The sequence below is a fragment of the Lepidothrix coronata genome, unplaced genomic scaffold (genome assembly GCF_001604755.1).
Source record: "Lepidothrix coronata isolate B3197 unplaced genomic scaffold, Lepidothrix_coronata-1.0 Scaffold86, whole genome shotgun sequence".
NCBI classification, from domain to species: domain Eukaryota; kingdom Metazoa; phylum Chordata; class Aves; order Passeriformes; family Pipridae; genus Lepidothrix; species Lepidothrix coronata.
Genome location: NW_016690266.1, coordinates 2,743,396 through 2,758,671, shown reverse-complemented (window position 1 = coordinate 2,758,671; position 15,276 = coordinate 2,743,396). Strand labels below are relative to the sequence as shown.

Genomic DNA, 15,276 nt, shown 5'->3' with positions numbered 1-15,276 from the left:
CATTGAACTGTTGGTTGTGTAGGAAGTTCATAGGTGCATATTTTTGCTAGGGCACAAGCAGCAAATGGAACAGCTTTTGGCAGCTGCTGTCCTAAATAGCCTGAAGAAGTCAGGTGAAGTGCATAGCTGCTCTTCATTATGTGATTATTCATGGAAACTTTGTGGTTTTGTGTTTTGGCACTAACACTTTTTGCTTTATTAGTATTTCTGATTTCACATGTTATTGTGACAGTTCACTATTGAATCTTTGCTACTTATTTATTTGGTCTACAGCACAAGGAAAGTGGAATTTAGCAGAGCTTTTTTTTTCCTTAAGCATGGGGATGGTTTTAGATGCAGGCAATTTATTTTTGGTTTTGAAAGTCAGTGTTGGCTAATTTTCAGAAGCACGATATTCCTGGGTTCTGTCATGTTTGGGAAAAACACAAGGCTGTTAGCCAAATGTTATACTGTTCTTGTCACTGGCAAGCCCAGGCTATAAAATGTGCATGTAGAATTTTTTTTTCATTTTAATTTGTAGAATAGGTGAAATTGGTCCAAAATTTACTTACAGGAGTTTTTTACTTAGTTTCTGTCAGTATAAAGTGATCGATATGTCCAACATCCTTTAATTCTCAGGAAATTTTTGTTTTGGTTTGTAATCAGACTTCGCTTGCACTGGGGGTCTGTGGTAAGAAAGAGCTTTGCCACTACCATCCCCATATAATAAATAGCCAAGCACTACATTCTGTGGTTGTCCTGTCCAAAAGGTACCAATGTTTTGTTTTCTGAAGCTTTACTGAAGAAAAACTATACTTTTTCTTGTTGTGGGGGGAAAAATAAAAAGCACAGTATCATTATCGATTTTGACAGGACTACTTGTTCTATAATTGCAGAGTTTTGCAAACAACACAATGTATAATTTTTAATAACTATCTAAAATGATGTTATGTTTGCTTTAGATGAACTCGCAAATTCATCAGAAACCAGGTTATCCTTGGAAGATCTCTTCAGAAAAGACTTCATAGTTCATAATCCAGAAGCCAAATGGATTAACGGTAAGTGTATAAGCTCTCACGTAATTTGAAAGTAGGTAATAATTTCAAGTATTGACTGTTATTGTTATCCAGACACTGAGAAAGAATCTGTTAAAATTTCAAACTCTCTTGAAGTTGGCCAGTGTCCCAGTTTTCCTTTTAGTTCTGAATCATGTCTGTTTCATTAATTTTTGAAGTGGCTTTCTAATTTTAAAGCTCTGTCTAGGAGAAACTCACTGAAATTATCTGCTTATGCTCCTGACTCAGTTGGAAGCAGTGATGAAGAATTTTTTAAGGATTGGATCTTGTTTATGTATTCACAAGAAGATAAAATCTATTAATATCTAAACTTTTGGATCTGAGAGCCTGTTCTCTACATGTCTAGAATAGATTCTTGAATATTTCAATATACTTGTACAGCTCATAGTAATTTTCTGATGTCTACGAATTGCTTGTAGTGTTCTAATTTATTAAATTATTTGTAAATGGTATGCAGATTCCCCCCAAATTAAGGAGTTTTAATGTAAAAAAGTAAACAAATTCAAACTTTTTTTTCAACTCATTGACCTCCATTGCTCTTGATCATGTGGGTTGTTCAAATTCTTTCTGTTTAAAAGAAATGTACAAGTAACACAATAACAACCATCTGATTTGTGTCATTATAGTTGGGTCTTTGTATTACTTACTCCGGGTGTTATAATCAAGGAATGACAATAGGCTTTGTCCAAAATAGAGTATTGTTAAGGAGTGCTCTGTGGAAGGCAGGAGTGTGGAAATCTGGTGACTTTGTATGTAAATTCAGAATAACTTTACATGGGAAATAATTCTTCAATTATATTAATCGACTTTGGCATTCAACTGTAACTAGAACTGATCTTTATGGTCAATCCTTTTTTTCCAGGGCCTGCTCTGATATTATTTGTTATCCAGTAGTTAAGAGATAGTAGAGGGGATGTTCAGTTTAGTTTCCTGCCACTCTTTCCCTCAGTTACTCCAGTGAAAATACAGTTGGAAGAAGATCCTTATGCCTGTTCTATCCATTACTCTTGTTACCCAAAACCTCCACGAGATTACTCTCCTAAGAACACAAGTAGTTGTTCATAACATGTGCATAAAACTCTATGCATGTAGTACTAATTTCAAATTCCAGGGCAATAAAACTAAAAGGTTATGGATGGAGTTATATTAAATATTGTTGATGCTATAAAACGTGTAGTTTATTGCATTTTTTTAACTCGTTTCTACAGCCTGTGGTAAGATAAAAACTTCTTTCATGAGTTTTCTGGATGTGGTAAAAAGAAATGTAGAATTTGATGCTTAACCCTTCCTTGGATGCAGGTTTTTTTTCTTGACCTCAAAATCCATCTTAAGAAACTCATACAGTGGAATATAATTTTATTAGTATCATGCAAAAAATGGAGGTCGTAAGCAATCTAGTCTAAAAGGTGTGAGATTGTACAGCTATGAACTTTTCCATCACTTCAAAATAATATTAGAAATACTATTTAATAAAGAAAGGCCCTGTGTGTTATTAACAGTACAGCTGTACTAATATCCAATCTTTCTTCAGTGGTGGTTTACTGAGTCACTATGACAACTTCTAAGCTTGCAGTTAGGTATTTTCCTGTTTATTTGCCAAAGAAACAATGAAGTGCAATAGTGCAAAAAAGGGAAAGAATTAATATTTGGATTATTAGAGTATGTGTGTGTATAAGAATTAAGGAAAAAGTGGGGATAATTAAGGATTTATTAAATGTTTAGTGTTTCTGATAAACACAGAAAAAACTATGATTTTTTCTGGTTTTTGTTTGTTTGTTTTTGTTTGTTTTGTTTTTTTTTTTGAAAGGATTCAGTATGGTTAATGAAGTCAATATCTTGGATAATAAACGAAACAAGGAGTAGTCTTGCAAAGCAGCATTTCTGCTTCCTCCTTCTAGTTTTATTTTTAAGACTTAGGATAAGATTCTATTTTCTTTTCTGGCATGGTGGCCTTGCAGTGATGGCAATATATGCATGGAGAATGAAATATATAACTTAATATTCAGATTCATTACTGTGGAGCTGAAGGGGAGCATTTGGCACTTTCTTTGGATATTGGCTGGGTAAGTGAACTCTGCACAGGATGATTTTAGCAGAAAATAAATAGCTACTTACTACTACTTTTTGCTCCTCTTGAAATAGGATAATTTGCATCTATCTGAAATTTTTATCATCTTCACCTCCTGGGAAGAGATAGGAATAGAGACTGAAAAAGTGCTGCTACTGTAAGCAGCTTCTTCAGGGTCTAGAGTGTGTTTCATCAAAAAATGAAAAGCAAGGTTTAAGGATTTCAAGTGCTGGATGTTCTTAGGTAAGGCCTGGTATTTAGCTGCTGCTCTTTAATGAAACTTTATATACTGATCTTTGAATTTCTCTGGCTTTATCTTCCAAGCATGTTATTTCTTTTTTCTACTTCCTGCTCCCCTACTACAAATCCATCCCCATGAAGTTATTTCTAGACTACTCTTTAATAAGAAAAACTCGTACATGCAGAAGTTTTTACAGTTCATTTCATTTTTATGCTTGAAACTGAGTCCACAATTTTATGTGCTTCCCACCAAAGTTAATAATTATGCAAATGTTTAAAGCTGGAGAGGAAATGTTGGTCTTTATCTAAAATAATCAGCTGTTGCCAAAGAAAATAAAAGAAACATTGTGAACTAGTTTTAAAAGGGACAAAATGTATTCACATTCTATATAATATGAAGGTGTACATGTGCACATATCATTCAGATTTCTTCCTCGCTTCCTTTTTTTTCTCCTTTTCTTCTCCTTTTTTTGGGTTTATTTCAAAGACTTTTTTTTTTCAAACCTGACTTGGATTTTTCTCTTTGTAAGAATTAACGAAGGAAAGAGATAATATGGGCGATGGCTACTATTTTTCTTGAAGATAACTTAGTAGTTTACTAAACTTTTTCAATTATAAATTTGATCACCTCAACTATATTTAAAAGGACATGGTGGTATGTATACATAACCATCATTCAGTCCAAACCATGTTAGCTGGAAGAGTGCTTGATTTCAGGAAGCTTTCCAGTTGCTTTGCATAGTTTTGAAGACGTTAAATGAGAGTACATCTTCCTTTAGCATTATTGTTCTTCAGGTTTTCTAATAGGAAGTGAGAATTTAAAATGCTGCCAGTGAATAATGAAAGTACTTGAACCTGACAGCTCATTGCTGTAGATAAGAGCTTCACATTAGATGGCAAAGAGGCTTGGTTTACTTAAATTTAAGCACAAAACTGGAACATAGTTTAAAATATCCAGAAGAATTAAATTCAAGAAAACACTGCAGCTAAACTTCCCCTTTGCTTTCCCTTGCCAAAAAACTTTTTGAGAGACTTAGTGTACCTCATATTGCTTCTGTCTTGGAGTCTAATTGATTGCCACAGGGACCAGTCTTTGCTTCAGGTTGCTTTTTAGCATCTCATTTCATGGCCACAGTGTGCTTGCGGAACATTTCTCCCGGGTGCTAGTACAGAACACCTAATGGCAGGATGCAGGACTAGAGGGGATACTGAGCAAGTTTTCAGTTGACACAAAACTGGGAGGAGCTGTTGACTCCCTCGAAGCCGGGGAGGCCCTGAAGAGACCTCGAAAAATTAGAGCACTGGGCAATCACCAACCACGTGAAGTTCAACAATGGGATGTGCCAGTTTCTGCACCTGTGATGAGGCAACCCTGGATGTACGGACAGACTGAGGAGTGAGATGCTGGAAAGCAGTGCCAGGAAAGGAACCTGGGGGTCCTGGTTGAGGGCAAGTTGAATATGAGTCAGCAGTGCCCTGGCAACCAGGAGGGCCAGCTGTGTCCTGGGGGGCATCAGGCTTTGCCAGCTGGTCGAGGGAGGGGATTGTCCTGCTCTGCTCTGCACTGGGGTGGCCTCACCTGGAATATTTTGTGCAGTTTTGGGCACCACAGTATAAGAAAGATAAGGAGCTATTAGAGAGCGACCAAAGGAGGGCAATGAGGGTGGTGAAGGGCCTTGAGGGGAAGCTGTATGAGGAGCATCTGAGGTCACTTCGTCTCTTCAGTCTGGAGGAGACTGAGAGAAGACCTCATTGCAGTTACAAATTCCTCACGAGGGGAAGAGGAGTGGCAGGCATTGATCTCTTCTCTGTGGTGACCAGTGACAGAACCCGAGGGAATGGCCTAAAGTTGTGTCAGGGGAGGTTTAGGTTGGATATTAGAAAGAGGTTCTTCCCCCAGAGGGTGGTTGGTGCTGGAACTGGCTCTCCAAGGCAGTGAGCACAGCACCAAGGCTGACAGAGATCTAGAAACGTTGGGGCAATACTCTTGGGCACATGGTGTGATGCTTGGAGACAGTCCTGTGCAAGACCAGGACGTGGACTCGATGATCCTTGTGGGTCCCTTCCAACTTGGCAGATTCTGTGATTCTGTATCGGGGCCCAGTTCTAAATTAGCTGTATCAGTGATGTCAACAGTACCATCACTCTGTTTGTTGTTCATAAACCAATATATGAATTATTGCTTGTCTGCCAGTATCATCAGTCTCCAGCTGGATCTTTGAACCACACTGAAGCATTTTTACAAGATATTTTCTTCTTTTCTGTTAAGTTACTTAGAAATATGTATGCTGCCCTATGACAAATGCTCAAAAGGTTTGCAGTCTAATCCCTAGACCTTTGATGGTGTACTTGCACCTCTTGTTGTCAGGGACTATAGCTGTTAATGACAACAAAATTCAGCATATTTGCCTTTATTCCATCTGTGAATATGGGAGTTGATTGCATTTTTTTCTGTTTAGATAATATCTACCAACCTCTCCTGTATATGGTGGAGTGCATTGGCTCCCTGCTTGCATTTTATCAGATGGGTATATACTCAGCAGAATGATATTTTTCATATATCTGAACAAGAAGTGTTGGAGAAAGACCTGAAGTCTGAATGATGGCCTGCAGCAGGCTGTGCCCTGGAATCCTGTCTCAGGCTAAAGCTCAATGAATCACCTGAGCACATGCATATGTGCTTTATGGAGCCGTGAGGGTTTTTGGTATCTGCTTAGGGTAAAACTTCTGTAAGGTGCTTTGCTGAAATTGTGAGATAATAAAATAAGTATTTCTCTCTTTCTGTCTTTCTTGCCTCTGGAGCAGCTCTCTGTTCCTTTATTCAGTAACCCTTTTAACACTGTGTCCTGGGAAGAGCATAGGGTAACATGCATGGCTGGGCAGCACCACAACTCTGTTCTGGGAAGTACAGTCCTTCTGGTGCAAGAGCATGGATTTTGGAGGGGACTGAGAAGTGGGCAGGTGCCAGCATAGAGGGAAGGGCTTGCAGTGTCGCTTCAGGGAAGAGAGTGATCTTTGAGAGGGTTAGAGATGATAGCAGAACTTCCCTCCTCCTGTAGGACCACCCAGTGTATTCAAAACAGACTCATCTAACAAGCAGCAGCAGCCCTCTCTGTCTCTGGGAGGAAAAGAGAAAATAAGGAAGTAATGGGGAGTCAGAAGTAGTAGGGCAGAGAAGACTTTGTGGGAAGGGAAGGGACCCAGACTGGATGAGGTGGCAACTTGAGTTTCCAGAAGGGTTTCCAGACTCCTGCAGAAACTGCATTTTCTCCACCTATCATTCTTGTCCCTTCTCTCTTGCAGGCGCAGGGAGGCAGCTGGTGCTCACATCCCCTGCTGCAGAAGATACAGAAAATGACAAAATAGTTTGGGGCAGGTTTGTCTCTTGGTGTCATCCTGGCAAACACAGTCCCTTTCTTTAACTAATCAGGCTGAATGAACACAGCATTTTGATGAGAGATTTCTGGAGGAAACATATGTTTGTACCTCTTTCATTTGTTGCAAAACCCTGGTTTTAGAATGAGGTTTATCAGTTTGTCCAGCATAAAATCCTAGGTTGTGCCAGAAATCTCAGCAGGTATACCTTGTTTAAACTTAATTTTGAAAGCAAATAATTTTTCATGCACATATATTTTCAAGGGAAAGACTCTTCAACACTTTTTTTTTCTTCCCTCTTTTACAGTTTAATGTATTTCTTTGGATATGATAATGAACCACTCCATCTCAAGACAGAAATATTTTCACAATGCCTTGAGAACAGTATAAAGGCAATAGATGCCTAGGTTTATTTTAACTTAAAGCCTTGTATTTACTTTATTTACTTTAAAAATTTTTTTTTCAATATTGTTTCCGGATTTCCTGTGTTAGCGTCAGCAGAAGCTTTTATTTGCTGAGTAATATTTACTTGTTCTGATGTGAGCATCTTCATTTATTTTCATGCATTGGTTTTATCAGTGAGGAAAAAAGAGAATAGGTGATGGTTTGTTCCCCTTTCGAACATCAGGAAAACCATGGGACTGGTATAGGGAGGAAATCACTCTCCTCCCTTCACATTTATTTTGCAATCATTTACTGTGTTTAATAGGGTCTCTCTTTTTGAAAAATAATAAAAAAAAGAGAAATTATAATATTAAACCACTTTTGCTTTACGTTGACCACTCACTTCACTGTAATATTTTGTAGACTGTGTATTACAGTTAGCATGGAAAGATATTACCTGGCTGAAGAAGTATTATTGCTTTTCATAACATGTTTGGTTTCCTTAAAGAGCAATTGAGAGAGTGGCTTCCCATAGTTTTATTTGTGGTTGTCCCTGGCACCTTTCTTTTGCTCTACACTGCTTTTATCACCTGGGCAGTGAAATGTGTACACAGTGGCCTTTGCTTGAGCTGGTGCTTTCCTTGAGTCTCTGTTGCCTCTTGTCAGTCCTGAAAAATCAAATAAAAAATGGTTTTGGGAAACCTGGCATGAAGATGGTTGAAATTGCTTTAAAATTGTGGATGATAAAAATGGAAGTGGTTTGGGAAGCACAGCACACAGATTCCACAATACCACATGTGCCAACTTTGTGCAGCAAACCACAGTTTAAAATGTTTGGCACTTCTTAAAGGAAGCTTTTTCTGTACATGAGACAAATATGGACTTTATTTTACAGAGCTGAGAGTGTTGTGATGTTTTCAGAGAATATGGATCAAGTGCAAGAAATCAGTCCATCACTGAGCAATAAAACAAGACAGATTCTGCTCCAGAAATTTGTTTCTGAGTTTGAATCAATAAACAGATAAATACCTCTATTAGGATTACATATCTATATATATTGGTATGACTCTGGTAATTCATGATGGATATTAAGAGTGCAGTCGTATATTTGTTTTTCCCTGTCCCTTAAATGAGATGAGAGTCTGATGTGGCCAGGCTGGAATTCAGAGATTGTGTACAAGTGCATTTTTGGTGTAACAGGGGCTGTGTTTGGCACTCAGATATTTGCTGTGATATGATGCATCAGTGCTCTGTCAGGGACTTGGGCAGAAGTGAAGAGAGGTATGTACAGTGGTGCTCTTGCCAGCTCTCCATAGAGCTTTCATTATTTATCTGAATCTGTCTGTGCAGAGCCTGAAGCTGGAAGTCAGGCCAGGGAATTGTTTTGTTGCCTGTGGTTCCATGTGAAGAGTATATTCTTGAAAAGTAGCAGAGAGGGGTTGGACTTTGACTCCTCGTGCATGGAAAAGCAGCATGTAGAAGAGCAAGTAAAAAAAATCCTAGATAGGACTCCAGGCTTTGGAGGCTTTCAGCTAAAACTCTTCTTTCCTAAAACTCCAGGAAGTGGTGTGAAGTACACATCCAGTTTTTGCCAAGTCTGAAGAGACCATTTTGGTAAAGTCTCAGAAAATTTGAAAAGATACATAGAGCATCTCCAGGCTGGGTGATTATTCTCTCAGAGACTGCTAAAAAGGGGAATAAAAGTTTTGATTGATACTGTTCCACTGATTTGTTAAAATAACTTTTTGAGCAAAAGAATTTAAACAATACTGTTGTGAAATGGATTGATTGATTAAATTCTCTCATTAAGGAATTGAATGGAGGAGTTTGGAGCTGTATTTGTGCTGATGCTGAATGGTTCCCTATGAGCTAGCTGTAGATGGCTAATTGGTCATTCAGGCAAAGGTTGTGGAGGTACCACCCTTGTTCCAGGTGCAATGTGCCTTGTGATATCCCTTCATGGGGGACAATGAAGCAATGGCCAATCTTACTTTAGGAAGAATTTTGATTTTCTTGTTTGTTTGAGTTTTGGGGGGTGGTTCGTTTTGATCGTGGAAATTTTTAATTTATTTTAAGTTCAGATGTAGTAGTTCCTTGGTTTGGTTTTCTCTGTATTGCTCATAGAAAATAAATTTATTGTTAAATATGGCACGTGAGGAATACATGTAAAATAAAAGGAATAAAGACAGTTATATAAATAGAAACTGAAACAAATTATTTTATGCAGTACTGTACATAGGCTTGCAAGTAAGAAATAATTAAATAATTTGGGTTGCAGCTGAGTGTGAATGTAACATGCACCCTTAAAAACCAGGATGGGGAAAATCCTGTACTTTTTTCTATATGGAAGTGGAGATTTAATGTCATTTCTTTAGGGATTTGTCAGGAAAAAAATGTGGCCTTTTTATCAATAATCATTATCACAATGTAAATATTATTTTTTTTCCAAAAAGGAGAAATGCTTTTGGGCTTCAACTTCAGAGAGTTGCCTTTGTGAGTGGATCTCACATGTTTAGATGTGGTGGCTCTGCAGCTGTGGGATGCTCACTGGGGTGGCAGCAGAGCTCTTCCCTGTAGGCAGAAGGCCAGAGGATTACTGTTCCTTTCATCCTCTGATTCTCCCCCCTAAGGATGAGCATTTGTATAGCCTATTGCTCAGGAGGTTGTCTTGTCCTGATCACTAAAATTCTTTGTTCCACCGGTTGTGCCAGAATAGAGTTTTCCCCTCTGTAATTTCCCCCCCTAGACTCTGTGCAGTCTAGGTTTTAAATGATCTTACTTAGTGGCTGTTTTAAATGGTCTTCCTTGCTCAACCACACTGTTAGGATCTGTTGCATGCATTATCCTTCTTTCTGCTCTCATATTATTGATGTCTCTAAGCTGCCACATTTGTTGCTTGCTTAGAAGTAGATCTTGGGTAATTTCTGCTCAGATCAACTATGTTAATCCCTGTTGCTGCATCAATACTGGTGCCGGTGTTAATGATTGTTAACAAGCATTAAATAGTGCTGTGTATTCAGGGCCATTAACTTGTGTCACCGTTGTACTTTGTAAATGACTTCTTAGCACACCTCTTTGGAAATCTCCCTTCCTTCACCAATATTCCTTGTACACAAATACAACATCATGTATTAGTCGTCACCTCTGCAGTGTCTTGTAGCTGTTGTCTTTGCTTGTGCATTACCATTATTGATTGCAAAAGCTTCTTTCCTGGCCATTTGTTTTCTGATATATATTTTTTGTTTTGTGTTTTTTTCACTAGGAATGTAATACTTCTTCCACAGAGTACCTGAAATTTATTTTCCTGAAGGGTCTTTACTGCTTGTAACAATTTCTAGCTGTATTCATTGAGATGAAACTGATTCCATGCTAGTTGAAATCTTTGAGTATGGGACAAAATACAAAAGTTGGTATGTAAGTCAGGAAAAAATGAAATCAAGTATTCCAAATTGTGGGAGATAAAACTAACTTTTGCCACCATTAGCCAAAACCACAACTGATCATTGCAATCCTTCTTCAAATTTATGTGCCTACTAATTTTTGACTTATTCCACAACCCAAAGCATTAATAATTTATCAAAGACATCAATATACTTAGAAAACATTTACACAGGCTGTGTGCTGTTCTATAAGGTGTATTTGAAAAAGGTTAGCAGACTGGTTTATGTTTTCTAAGCAGTATTTTTAGATAGTAACCTAATGTTGAAGGGTTAAGTACAGTAATTCTGTATGTGAACCCCTGGGAAAGTGGACCAGACACTTAATAAATCTTAGTTCTTTCTGTTTGTTGAAGCAAAAGTCTCCTGAGTGTAGTGCACGGAGTAAGTTTAACTATTCCTGTTACCATAGTGATGTTCATGGAAGAGAGAGACCTTTTCTCAGTGATACACTTTTGACTAATGCAACAGTCCTTAATATGATGAACAATTCTAAACTGAATGTGCTATATCATTACTCTTAGGGTGCAACCCTCTAGGATAAATATTTTTGCTACATGAGCACACCTGAACACTTTGATAAAGTGTTTTGAAATGGTAACAGATGATGGGTGCTACACAACAGATTTGTGAGTTCCCTCCAGACTACCACTGTTTCCTGTTATATGCAAAGACTTCAGAGATGTATGTGGTTGTGCATCAGTAGGTTTACATGAAGAGTATTATTTTCATCCTGTGCCTCCTTGTTCTGTTTTCCCCACATATCATCACTCCTCCTCACCAGTAAGTGTACCCATTGCCCAGCTGGAGCTCTAGTCCTTTCCCTGTGAGATGGATTTGTAGTAACCTGTTAACTTTTTCTTTGGAAGCTGCTGTTTATACCTGCAGCTGGTTTTATGGTTCTCTCATTTAGATTGCTGTAATTGGTTCATCAGCAATTGGATTTTCTTCAAAGGAGTGCTTTTCAGGAGGGCATAAACCTGCAGTTGTAGTTGTGTGCAGCAGCAGCAGCACAGTTGGCTGATTCTACCTTCTTTCCATTTGCCTAAACCAAATCCTTTCGTTATCTTCAGTTTTCTTATTTGTCTAAGTGAGCAGTTCTTTTACACTCAGTTGATTTTTGTGGCAGATTAGAAAGTTGTACAGTGCTTAAAGTAGTTATCTTTAAAAGCTGAAGTTTTACATTTCTAATCCTTATATTTTTTTGTCCATTGATATTTTTCTTGAATTAAGAGGCAGTAAAACCAGTTCTTTCTATACCTTTCTGTAAAACTCCAATGTTTACATAATGGATCCATAAAAATTGCATTTTTAAACTTACATGTATGTATGGACATATATATAAGTTTATTTCGCTTTTAGTCCTTTTTTAGTTTGCTCTCTTTAGTTGATTCTGTTGTGCATTCTCTGATTTTTCTTTTCCTGTTCAAGTGGCAGATTTCAGAGACACTGACTCATATTTGCCACTCATTCATCCATTTCCCTGGTCTGTTTTGCTTTCTGTGCCATATGTTGTTTTTCTTAAATGTATGAACAGACCCTCTGCCTCTGGCAGACACTCTGCCCCTGTTGGCAGTTCAGACAGCTGGAAACAGGTACCAGGCCAAAGTTATTCATAAGAAAATGTGATTGGTACTTGAACAGTTTTGTTTGTTACATCTTTCAGTGTGATGGAGAAAGTACTTTTGGTTTTAGTATGTTTGGGAAATTGGATATATCTGTCTATATATACTGAGGTAATGTATTTTGGATTTTTTCAAGGGTCTACTCAGTGCATCAGTTCTGTTAAATTCTCTCAATAACTGTTAGTGTTGAGCAGGAGGAGATGGCACCAGTGTTATGTGGTTTTGATCTCAACTGCATCCTGTTGCAGCTTGGATCTATTCATTTTAGGTGCATCAGGACTGTAGGGAAAAGACACTGGAGGAAGAAATCTACAGAATGAAAGCATTAAACTTTAAAAATGTGGCCATGAAAACCCAGGACTTCTGACTTCTCATTTTAATTTATAGCAAAATAAACATCGAGGAGATAAGCTAATCTATTTTATTGTGAGACAGGCCCTGCATGAGAATGAGCTGTACTAGTTTCAAAAGTTACAATTATCCTAGAGCAGCCATCTCTAGGATAAGAAGGCAGCTTTGTTTCTGCTTAGGCCTGGAGTTACATCCTAAGTCTTTTCTGCCAAACTGACTCTGTTAGTTCTGTAATGATGATTCAGATAATTATGTATTTGTTATCAGGATCTCACCTGAGACAGCTCATCTGTAAAGGTCACTAAGCAGCTGTCAGGTGATGATAACTTTCCAGGTACTGCTGGTATGAATTAGAGTGGCAATTATGGCTGGCAAATATTTTTGTTAGAGAAGTTTTCTGATGATTTCTCTTAGTCTGTTTTTAGTCTTCACTTGCAAGTTTTGTATGGAGAAGAATTTTCTGTATAAGCTTTGTGAAAAAGGTTCAAATAGTTCACTTTAGCTTTCTCACATTTTGGATAATGTGATTTTTAATTTTTTTTTAAATGTTTAAATCTTATCTTCAATATAATAATGATTTCATTTTGACACTTCTCTGTTATTATAATGTATTTTATATTACTTTTGTACACTATTTTATTCATGCAAAACTGCTGTATTGTGGTGTTACCGGAGTGAACAGTTCAACATTTAAAAACAAGTATTTAAATATATTCTATCTAAAATTCTAAGGAATCTTTTAATTAAAAAATTTATAAGTATAAGGTTTTCAGTTGATTCTAATTTTGAATAAAAATACTTGCACTCCAATATTTTGTCACCTCTATGGGCAATTTAGAGAAGCCATATTAGCAATTAAAACCATATTAGCAATTACAGCTCCAAACCACATTAATTTCCCAAGCTATGATGTCATGTTCCATTCATGGAAATCTATTGCAGAGTTAATATTATATAATCTGCAGCATTTCCACTGATTCCTGAAGGATTCCAGATGTATAGAGATATGGAAATAGGCTCCTGTTATGAGATGCTTCAAAGGTGGATGTTATTGCTTTGCTTTCTGGGTAACTGCACATGTAATGAAATTTATGTAAGTTATGAATTTCTGTCTTTTTTCCATTTTCATAACCACTGTTGTTCCTTGTCCTCCTAGAGGCAAGGACTCACTGTTCCAGCGAGTTAGTCCTGTCTTTTTTTAGCAATTTGAAATGATCATATAAAGTGTTACATAAATGTTCCCTCTGCTTAAATATTCTACTCTCTTTCTCCAGCTATTTCGTGACCTCTTATTTTGATAAATTGTTGGTTGAAAACAATTTGGTCTCAAAACTCTATTTTTGAAGATCTTGATTAGCTCATGCATTTTACTATAATGGAAATAATAACAAGAGTTCTACTGTATTATTCCAGTAGAAGTTATACTGTTAAATTTTATTTTTAACTGCTTAGCTAAATTCAGTCAAAGAGTATTGAAAAAGAGCTGAAAGTGAAGATAAACAAATTTCTTAGGTCAGGTACTGTCATTGCCACTATCATCATTTGATGTGTAGTGTATGGAAATAGAGGCAGGCAATATGTCTTTCAGGACTAAATGCTTTCAGTCTCCCTACCATCTTCAGAATAGTCTTCTACTAATTTTAAACAAACATTTTTTAGGATGTGTCTGTCCTGAGTACTGCAGCACACAGCCGTTGATTGCCTCACCACTAGATATACTTTAACTGTATCTTTTATTTGTTACTCATTATAGAAATGAACAAGTGGGAGTATTCAATAAATTCCATTAATTTTTCTGACTGCTTGCTACTTTTTTGGATTAGGTAGGGATAAATAACATTACAGTTAAATGATAGGGTTTTTGTGTCAGAGAGTAAATCTTTGCAGAGATGAGAGCAAGAAAACAGTGCTATGAATAGCCTGACTCTGGGCTGGTTTGTGAGAATTCCTGAACACCATGTTGAAGACAATCCAATCCCTTTCCTGAAAACCATGACATTCCCTAATTCCCTACACTGGTAATGTGTTGGATTAAGGTTTTTTAGTTCTTTGTAAGGGCAGTTGTGGAGATTGACTTAGGATCCACTTTATTCTCTTCTTCCTGTTGTTTAATAACAACAGAACACTTCATAGTAAAAGTTCTCAGTCTTATTCAGAGTACATTGATGTCTCTGGAGCTATTCATTGAATGCTTGTTCCTTTAGTACCTTGTACTGAACTTCAGTACAGTAGCATAATGAAATATATTTTAAAACTATTACAGAGATTCAAAAAAGAATATTTGATCTTAAATTAAGTTGGAATATATGGATATTCATTTTGAATTAAATTTAAAAAATGTTTTGGAGTTTTTGTTACTTGTAGTAATTGTGATGCCTCTGCTGAATAACTGTTTATAATGTTTTATTTGTGGAATAGATAAAATACATACTTGCATAAAACTTGATTTTTCAAGGGGACTTGATTTTTCAGCACCCACAACTCACTGTAGTGCTCTTATATATACTAATTTAATCATAAGATTTTTCAAAATAGCATTTGTTCTTTCATAGATGTAAAGGAATGTAGGGAGTTCCTTGTTTGGGAGTTGTCTAACTATGTGTTAGTCAATGTTTAGACAAGTGTGAAGAGCTCAGGCTCAGGAAAAGCATTTGGTTTTCTAGCAAATAGGGAACTGATACAGAGGAGCTGTTAACAGCCACTTTCTGACAGTGCTACCAAGTGCACAGAGCTGAGCACAG

The 15,276-nt window shown here is 37.1% G+C and overlaps 1 protein-coding gene across 2 annotated transcripts in view; it reads left to right on the top strand.

Annotated features, from left to right (window-relative positions):
- Positions 1-15,276, top strand: part of DPP10 (dipeptidyl peptidase like 10) — a 265,798-nt gene that overhangs the window by 58,644 nt on the left and 191,878 nt on the right. For both annotated transcript variants that reach the window (XM_017820942.1, XM_017820943.1), the window contains exon 3: positions 942-1,037. In XM_017820942.1, the coding sequence (XP_017676431.1) occupies positions 942-1,037 (96 nt within the window). The remainder of the gene's footprint in view (positions 1-941; positions 1,038-15,276) is intronic.